This window comes from Mastomys coucha, unplaced genomic scaffold, assembly GCF_008632895.1.
Source record: "Mastomys coucha isolate ucsf_1 unplaced genomic scaffold, UCSF_Mcou_1 pScaffold22, whole genome shotgun sequence".
Taxonomy (NCBI): Eukaryota; Metazoa; Chordata; class Mammalia; order Rodentia; family Muridae; genus Mastomys; species Mastomys coucha.
The window spans coordinates 266,094,465-266,104,519 of NW_022196905.1; the positions used below are offsets into that span (position 1 = coordinate 266,094,465).

Below are 10,055 nucleotides of genomic sequence, written 5' to 3' on the forward strand. Positions count from 1 at the left end.
TGCCTCCCTAGTGCTGGGATTAAAGGCATGAGCCACCACTACCCAGCAGAATATATAATTTTTAAATGAACAGGGTTGACAATATGTGAGGTTTTCCTGGCATAATATTGGGATAATGATTTCCTAGTTTATAAACCCTTTGGCAAACACAGTGTATCTTAATTACTGTCTGAGGTCTGTACTGGATACTTCATGTTCAGCTGAGTGTTTAAAATGAGATTTATCCTAATAAGAAGTGACCTGTGCCACTAACCGACCCGTGACTTGAAGCCCTTTCCTCTTATCTGTCAACTGTGCAAATATGCCTTTGCTCTTTTCTTTCTGATGTTGTGTTTGGCTGTAGACTGCATTCCTGGCTCCTCTCTGAGCCTGCAGCATTACAGAGGGAATCAGAGGTCCTCTTGGTCATCACCTGAGAAACTCCCCTGATCTAGGGAAAACCAGGTCCTTGGCTTTAATACAGAAAGGAATTTCAGGACAAGCTGGCATGAAGCAGTGTTGAAATTTATTAATAAGCAGGAAGGTACTCAGGGAAAGAATATGGCACATCTAAGAGCATGTGTATAGACTTCCCAAGAGTCACAGTTTATTAAAAGATACTTGAAACAAGGATCTTAAGCATCGTGGGTCACAGGAACTAAGAGAAAGAGTTACTCAGGGAAAGAATAAGACATACCCAAGTACAGGTAGTAGGGGGTTCTCCAGGGACAGTTCCCCTTCAAGTGTCCTAGTGGTCCTTATAGACAGAATTGTTGGAGACTCTGGGAATTTTGCTGCTCAGGGATTTCCCTCTCCTCCTCTAACTGTTTCTTCTTTTATAACTGAGATCGTAGGATGGCTCCGGAGGTGACAGAGATGCAACTGCAATCTGTTAATGTTGTGAGAGGGTGTAGGATAGGCCCTGTCACTGTCACAGGTTTGGGGTGAGAATCATGAAAAATGACAGGTTTGTAGCTGGAAAGGGAGAAAGACCTTCCAGAAATGTTATTTATGCTCAATTCTCAATTCTGAGCTCACTAGAGGATTCAACCACTCTGGGATGAGGGGTCTTCTTCCCACATCTCTGATTTTCCCTCCTTTTGTCCTGTATCACCTCTTCAGATAGAAGGACTCAGTCACACACACTCCTCTTTTATTAATGAGCATTTCTTGTGCAACTATGTGCCTGCAGTTTCTTCTCTGGAAGAGCTGGTGACTTGATAATCCTTATGCACGAATCTGATTGGAGACCACAGAAGGCAAACATCACAGGTTACATGGGTTTTATGGAGGAAAATAGCGGCAGGAAGAGGAGTCGATATGAAGCGGGACCGTCTGTGGTGTGTTGGATGCCAGCGTATACTAGTGTGGCATTTTCTTAAAGAGCCCTGGGGTTGGCACCCTTCTTCAGCAGTACATAGACTAGGGCTAGATCACATGCACACTCCTTGCATTTGGTTTTGATCAGGTGTGGATTGCTAAGTCAAAGGCATCCTCCTGTCCTGTCACTGCTTGCTGGACAGAGGATAACATTTTTGGTGAAGAATCTCCAAAAGCTTTCAGTTTAATGAGCTCCAGTGTAGCAGCATGAATTATCTATCCCCTGAGCTTTAAACCTTGCAAATGTTTGTCAGTTTTTAAACATGATGAATAAGCCTACTCGGAAATAAAGAAGAGTCATTGCTCTTAACTAGATGATTTTGGGTTTTCAGTCTTTAGGCCAATGAGGAGCTCCCTCTGTGAAGTTTTGTTTTTGTTTTTGTTTTGTTTTGTTTTGTTTTTTCTTGTATCTGAAGTGTTCAGCTTGGCATTATGCACATTTGTTATTTGCTTGTTTCTCGGGATCAATGGCAATCCTGTCTTCTGTTGGTTGGAGACAGAATCTCTCGTCGTTCTGGCTGACCTTGAACTCTTTCTGTAGATAAGGATGATCTCGAACTTCTTATCCTCTTGTCTGTTTGGGTGGAGGGTACTGGGGATAAATCCCAGGGTTTCGAGCATTCTGGGCAAGCATTGTACCAACTGAGTCACTCCTCCTCAGCCCCTCAGAAGAATAAACTGGTTCGACTTGCTCATTATATGTTGTTTTTCCAAACAACAATGTAGAATACTGAAGGAGGGGGAAGTGACCTTCCAAAAGGTTTTACCTGGAATATTCTAATTTAAGTTTAATAGGGTTCTCTAATCGAAGCTGAAACACTCGGGAGACATGTAAGGAAGCTAGGATCTCTCTCTCTCCCTCTCCTTCTCCCTCTCCTTCTCCCTCTCCCTCTCCCTCTCCCTCTCCCTCTCCCTCTCCCTCTCCCTCTCCTTTCCCCCCTTTCTCTCTCTGTGTTCAAAGAGAACAACTCACTGTGTATATATTGACAAGGCAGAATTTTTCATTACCAACAGGTTTGGCAAACATCGAAAAGATGACAAGATGGAAAAAATGGGTCGAATAAAAATCCAGGATTCTTTCACCTCAGAAGAGGACAGGGTGCGGATGAAGGAGGAACAGGAGAGGTAGGTCTCAAAGGTACCACCAGCCCCTGCTCCCTGCCAGTGTACCTCCCTCACCCATGTCCGCCTGTCTACTGCCTTTATCTTAAATGGAAATAGTTTACACTCAGCTGTAATATCTGCGTGATGACTGTGGATGAATGTAATACAAAGGGAGATGTTTAAAAAGAAAGAGCAGAAACTTTTTTATTCATTTGAACCTAAGTGAATTTTAATGGGTTCAGTTGAGACTTTTTACATAGTGGCTGGGGTTACATTAATACTGAACTTATTTATTTATTTATTTATTTATTTATTTATTTATTTATTGAGTTTGTTTGTGCACATGTATGCATGTGAGTATATGTGTGCACATGTGTGTGCGTGTATGTGTGTACAGTATGTGCATCTATCTATACCTGTCCATGGGAATGTGCATCTGGGTGGAAAGTCAGTCTCTTCCTCTGTTGCTCTTCATTGTTCTCTATGTTTTGTTTTTGTCTTTTTGAGAAAGGATCTCTCACTGTACCTAGAGCTGACCAGCAAGCCCTTGGGATCTCCTGTCTCTACAGTTCCAGTATTAGGATTATAGGCATATAATCTATCCTTCTACCTTATACTTCCTCAGTGTCTAAGCCAGATGCCCAATGCTTCTAGATACTTTGCTTTACAAAATTTGAAATTAGAGTGAATTTCTGTGGTTCTGATTTCTGCCTCTCCTGGTAGGTTGCCCAGGTACTTCCAGTACACCAGCTCTGAGAGGACAGGGCAAAGTCCAGAAGGGGTGGGATCTGCAATCTGCCCCTTCCCTCTGGGGCATCAGATGTCATTGAAAGCCAGACCAAGGAGAGTGAAGCAGTCTGAGACAAATAAAGTCCACAGGGCTCAGGTCTGGCTGGGAATACTGGGAGCATTACAGCTCTTAAAAAAGAAATAAAGAGGTTCAGGCAGCCAGTACAAGGCAGGTGGCCGGAATCCTGACTGAGGCAGCCTTCCTGTAGGAAGCCAGGGCTCTGATGTGAGCCTGGCCAGGTAGGCTGGTCCAAGTTCCAACAGTGATTGCTTCAGGGAGAGAGCCTTCTGCCAAGTGTTAGAGGTCAACAAAGACAGCCATGCTCAGATGATCCTTGGTGAAATAACTTGTGTACTTTATCCCATGTGGACAGGGGGGTATCTTTGGGGAGTAGGGTAGGATTTGAGGGGGCGGGTGTTAAATACACTTTGTTGACTGAAGTTAAGATCCTGCTAATACTCATTTGCATGGGGAAGAATTCCAGGTGCTGTGCTATGTGACTGTCCATGATCACCTAGCTGGGCATCATGGTTACATGTCCCAAAGCAGGTGTGGAGACAGGGAGGGAGTTAGCTCTACTCCTACCATCGCAAATTCTGAGATTTCCAGGGTTCGAACAGGTTCCACCTTACCAGTCCCATGCCCATTCCTCTCGTTGAACAGGTTTCACTTTATCCATACCTTGTATAGCACCTTGGAGCACAGGTGTGTGTTTACAGTTCTAGAGATGGGGTATCTTGTACTAACGAATGAGTAAGAAAAGTAAAAAGAGTATCCCTCTGCAGTCTGAGGAGGCTTCTGGTTTTATTTGTGCCATTCTAGGGATTGACCTGGAAGTCTCACATATGTCACGAAAGTTCCCTCTAAGCTGTGCCCCAGCCTGATGGTTTCCCTTATACAAATTAGCTTTGGATGTTTTTCATTTATCCTTCTCTGGAAATTTTTGCATTTTTGAATGGAATGTTTCTTCTATTCTCTGGCTTTCTAGGCTGTAAAATATAGACACGGTGATGGACGGGGATAAGAAAACGGAGTTTGAATATATGATACAAGTTTGCATTTCTAGCAATATTTATTTTTATTTACTTTTTACCTATTTACTTATTTATCTCAGTTAGTTCTACCAGTGGAGCCCAGGGTCTTACACATGTTAGACATTCTACCGTGGAGCCATACTCTTAGCCCCGGATTTTCCTTTGAACTCTTCCTACCGTGTTGGGACTTTTTCCAATTTTTACACATCTGTCTTAGCAGGGCTTCTGTTTTTGTTTTCTTTTTATTTAACTTTTTATTAGCCGTGTTAATTGTACAGGTAATAGGTGTCCTTGTGTTGTTATAATGTGTGGACCTATGATGTGCTGTGGTCATCCCAACCATCTCTCGAAACTCCTTCCTCAGCTCACTTTGTCTTCTCTAACAGTCTCCATCACTTACACACTAAAAGATTCTTTCCCCTAAACACTGAGCATAGCAGGTTAGAGAGCAGAATTAGTCACTTAGAGAATGATAGAAAGAATGTTCTGCTTCCGTGCATGAAAACTGGCCAATGCCACAAACTCTTTATATTCTAGACATGGTTGCCTCCCAGTTAGGCTGCTTCTGAACTTCCCTGCAGAACTGTGTCAACGGATCCAAAGACACATAGTTTCATAGCACATAGTTGAATGTGTCCAGCTAAACAACTTCACATCACCGATTCATTTATATTAATAACTTGCCCAAAGCACAGTTCTTGTTTTAGTTTGGCTTTTAATCTGTCTCTGACCCTCTAATGATTCAGTGCCCTGGGAACTCAGTTGGTTATAGTAAATTTACCATATACATGAGCTTAGAGCAAAAAACTTTTGGGCTGAAGGAAAAAATGACTGGTTTGTTAAAAAAAAAAAAAACAAAATCAATTGCACTCAGAATTTGAGCAATCCATGGCTCTTTGTACTTTAGTACTATTTAAAAGTATGTTTTATATGAATCTTGGAGTGTATAATAAAACGAGTAGTAAGCTACGGTTATGGCTGTACACTGGGTATTTGATACTTATAAGGGAGCTAAGTTACACTGTGTCCTTGGTGCTTTGATGGAGCTAAGTCACACTGTATGCTTGGTGCTTGTGATGTGTGCTAAGTCACACTGTATGCTTGCTGCTTGTGATATGTGCTAAGTCACACTGTATGCTTGGTGCTTGTGATGTGTGCTAAGTCACACTGTATGCTTGGTGCTTGTGATGTGTGCTAAGTCACACTGTATGCTTGCTGCTTGTGATGTGTGCTAAGTCACACTGTATGCTTGGTGCTTGTGATGCGTGCTGAGTCACACTGTATGCTTGGTGCTTGTGATGCGTGCTGAGTCACACTGTATGCTTGCTGCTTGTGATGCGTGCTGAGTCTTTTTTTGTCTTTTTTCCCTTCTGCGCTGCTTTTGACACTGACAACAGCTCTGCTTTGAGAAGGGATACTGTAACTTCCTTGGGAAGAGTAGCTAAAAACTAACAGCACTCGCCCACTCTTTCTGTGGACTAGAAGTGAAGCACTTCCGTAACATTATTTTACGCTGGAGCTATTTGAGTTTCAGAATTTTCAGTTGATTTTACATAAGATATAAAATCTGAGATTCCTACATCAATGAGTCATGACACATGCCCCAAACCAAAATATTTTCTTGCTTGCATGCATCCATGAAGCCCATTACTTGAGAAGTAAATATCGGAAAATGGAGAGAAAAGTGTCTGTGATGTTTAAAAGCCATCCCTAAAAGGCTGTTCTCTTCTGATGGTGGACATGAACTCTGTTCTTCTGAGCCTGGGCCTTGATTTAGTGGGGCTTCATTCCTGCACACAGCAACCAAAACACTGTCTTGTAGTTTGAGTTTAGTTTTCCCCATCAATGTAGGTTTTATTTGATGAATTTGGCAAAACTGATGTTTTTAGAGAGAGAAAAATGCAGAGCAAGACTTCTGGAACAGTCTGTTGGAGAAAATGAGACAGGGGACCCATCTGATCTTAAGATCTTCTGTGAGATCTTCTAAGAAAGACAACAACTGCATAATATGAAGCAGCCAAAATGTTTTCAAGTTCTTTTCTGTTGCACTTACCTTAATATATTCTACTTCTGTAACTATTAACCACACATTTATATGCATGCTCGGGTGTGTGGTACTGTGGATAAACCTTGGGGCTTTTTGCATGCCAAGCAAGTTCTCTGCCACTGAACTACAATCCTACAAATAAATAAATAAATAAATAAATAAATAAATAAATAAATACAATCACTAAAAGTTGTTGGACCAGGTGGCTCATACAATTCCAGTGGGAGCCTAAGGCAATGAATAACTCAAGGTCCCCTGTCCTACCCTCCTAGAAATGGGAGTTGGGTATGTATGCTTAATTGACAGAGTGCCTATCTGGTACACAAAACCCTGGCTTTGATCCTCTGACTTGCATAAACCATGAATAGTGACACGCACCTGTAATCCCAGAAATTTGAGGGTAGAGAGAAAAAGAGCAGAATCAAGGTTATCCTTCATCTTCTGCTACATAGCTAGTTCAAGGCTAGCTGGGGCTATATAAGACCTTGTCTCAAATAAATAAAATTCTAGGGGAGGTGTCTCTAGAGATTAAGAGTATAGTTCAGTGGTAGGGTATGTGTTTAGCATGAATGAAATATTTGAATTCCCAGCACCAAAAGAATTGACTAATTATTTGATCAATTTTTGTTTCTTAAAGCCTTCTTAATTTTTTTTTTAAATTGTATCATAGAGGCAGACTTCATAGTTGAGGTATTTGATCCCAACTATTCAGAAGAGCAAGGCAAGTGAAACATGAGTTCAAGGTTTGCTTGGAGTGAGTTCAAGGACAGCCTGGACAATTTAATAAAATGCTATCCAAAAGGAACAAATAAAAACTCAGGAATAAATATAGCTCTGTGGTAGAGCACTTCCACATGCATTAGGCCTGAGGTTCAAACCACACCCTCTCTGTGACTGATTCCCTATATAGCATCCCTCTAGTCAGGAGTAGGGCCATTTTGTTTGTAGCAGAGTGATTTCAACACTGTAGACTTTATCCGTACTGGCATGTTTCCTTGTACCTACTCTGAATAAATAAAGACTGTGTTCAGTCACAAACATGTTCTCTTCATGTTTCTCTATCCCAATTAGTGCTAAAAGCCATTTATTGTAAAAAGCACAAATACTATTGAATAGAAACATTACAAGAACAGAAATCTTGTGTGCTTTGTTCCCACCACACATCATCCATTTTAATTAGAGAAAGGGGTGGTGGGCACTGTGACAGATTCTGGGATTGAAATCATTAATTGATGTCAAACAGAAGAGAGACAGTTAGCAGGAATCCAGTGACGGCAGGCACAGCATTTACCTTAGCCCTTTATTTAGTGTAGTACATTTTTTTTGTGTATTTTTTGCTATACAGGTTCAATGCAATTTTATAGTAATGGAAAAGATTCTCTCTCTTTTTTCCCTGCAAAAAGAAAGGTGTGAATATGTGTTTGAAGAGCATAAGTCAAGATAAGTTGTTCTTTTCTTTCAAAATTTGATAAAAAGTTTTAAACTGGTTTTTATATTTTTTTCCTGGAACTTAAATGATAGGGAACAGTTTGGGATGTTTTTTATGGGTGTCAGCCTATATAGTTATAGCTGCCTGTGTTCATTTAAAGCTTGAGCAATTGCAATCGGGAAGGGTGGACAGAGATGCAGAACGCAAGAGAGGTTTGCTTGTCCCTCTGCACTTGGAGGCACCAGTTGCCATCATTGTTGCTGAAGACCAGCTTGAGACAAATGGGATGGATAAGGCTGAACAAAACCTAACTGTTCAGAAACATGAATAACCCCTACATCTCAGAGCTAATTTGTGACCTCAGGGTCCCAATAAAAGAATAGAGGGGTATTCTTTATAGCAGTGACCATCTGGAACCATTAGGAGCTCAGCTGCAAGATAATGGCTATTTTTTTTTTTTTAGTTTCCTAAAGAAACCATGATATTCTTATTTGGTCATAGAAAATATTTTTCCCTGGAGCTAAATATTTTTTCTCCACCAAGAATGAATATATATATGTGTGTGTGTGTGTGTGTGTGTGTGTGTGTGTATGTATGTGTGTATGTGTTTGTGTATTCATATATATACATATATATGATGTATATATGTATATATATGTATATATATATATACACACATCATGCAGATATAACCTAGGAATGTTGCAAAGCCCCTTTCCATGAAGAAGTTTGGTGGTAAAGAAGACTTCAAGGGTGAATTTTAAAAGTTATTAGGGAAGTCATTTGATTTTTTTTTGAGTCTTCTTTTTTTAAAGATTTATTTATTTATTTATTTATTTATTTATTTATTTATTTATAATATGTAAGTACACTGTAGCTGTCTTCAGAAACACCAGAAGAGGGCATCAGATTTCATTACAGGTGGTTGTGAGCCACCATGTGGTTGCTGGGATTTGAACTCAGGTCCTTTGGAAGAACAGTCAGTGCTCTTTAACCGCTGAGCCATCCATCTCTCCAGCCCTGAGTCTATTTTTCGTTTGTTTTTATTTGACAGGCTTTCACACAGCTCAAGCTGGCTAGACTGGATTTCTCCCAGTAGCTGAAGATTACATTGAACTTGTGATCCTCTCTCACCTCTATTTCTGAATGCTATAGTTACAGGTGTCTAACATCACACTCTCCTTATGAGGTTCTGGGATTAGGACTCTCTGTGTTTTGAACTCGGGGCAAGCACTCTACCAACCCAGCTCCATCTCCAGACCTCTTATGCTTTTAAAATTCATTTTGCTTGTAAATTGCCTCCAAATCTTTCTCTGTGTATCTCTCTGTATCTGTCTGTCTGTCTCTCTGTCTCCATCTCTCTTTATCTCTGTATGTCTCAGTCTCTGTTTCTCTCCTCCTCCTCTCCTTCTCCCCCTCTTCCCCACCTCTCTCTCACATACATATACACTCATACACACACACACACACACACACACACACACACACACACACACACACATACAGTATGTTACTGATGTTTTAAAAATCACTTTCCCAGTGCCATTCACACAAGAAGCCTCCTTGATGTTAATTCCCAGAACAGGCTTAGAGATAAACATCAGGGTCACTGACGTTTACCTTCTGTCACCATAGTCCACATGTAGGTGTGCTGACATCCTTAACACTGGGGTCTTATCAGCAGCATGACCTGCAATGATGGAAATGAACTTTGGGGCTAAAATACACAGGTGACAACAAGATGATCAAAATGAGTAACTTTCCATGATAGCTAGTAGAGGAGCAAATCACTGTTTCCATGGGACTGCAGAGTTAGTTATCCACTGAATGGAATGGCTGATGGTGACCAGTTATAGGATACAAAGTTGCATAAAGGGCAAAAGTAGTTGAGACAAGTTTCACAAATAGTTTCACATGCTGATTCAAAAAACAAGAACAAAAGTACCCTTCTGAGAAACTGGCCAGTTCGAAAGTGTTGCCTGAGGCTATGGGGATGGGTGAACTTCTTGACAGGCAAATATGAAGACCTGAGTTTGGTCCCCAGTACACATATTAAATGCTGGGTACAGTTCTGCATGCCTGAAATCTCAGTGCTGGGAAGCTGGAAACAAAAGGGTCGTTGTCACTCACTGGATACCTAGTCTAGCTGAATTAGTGATCTTCATGTTCAGTAACAGATCCCATCTCAAAAAATAAGGTAGAGAGCGATGAAGAAAGGCACCTGATGGGGCAGTGGTGGCACACGCCTTTAATCCCAGCACTTGGGAGGCAGAGGCAGGCAGATTTCTGAGT

The 10,055-nt window shown here is 41.0% G+C and overlaps 1 protein-coding gene across 14 annotated transcripts in view; it reads left to right on the forward strand.

The window, feature by feature from the left end:
* The window catches only part of Pard3 (par-3 family cell polarity regulator), a 555,587-nt gene that overhangs the window by 398,073 nt on the left and 147,459 nt on the right, over positions 1-10,055 (forward strand). For all 14 annotated transcript variants that reach the window (XM_031341867.1, XM_031341876.1, XM_031341877.1 and 11 more), the window contains one exon: positions 2,374-2,484. In XM_031341867.1, coding sequence (XP_031197727.1) covers positions 2,374-2,484 — 111 coding nt within the window. The remainder of the gene's footprint in view (positions 1-2,373; positions 2,485-10,055) is intronic.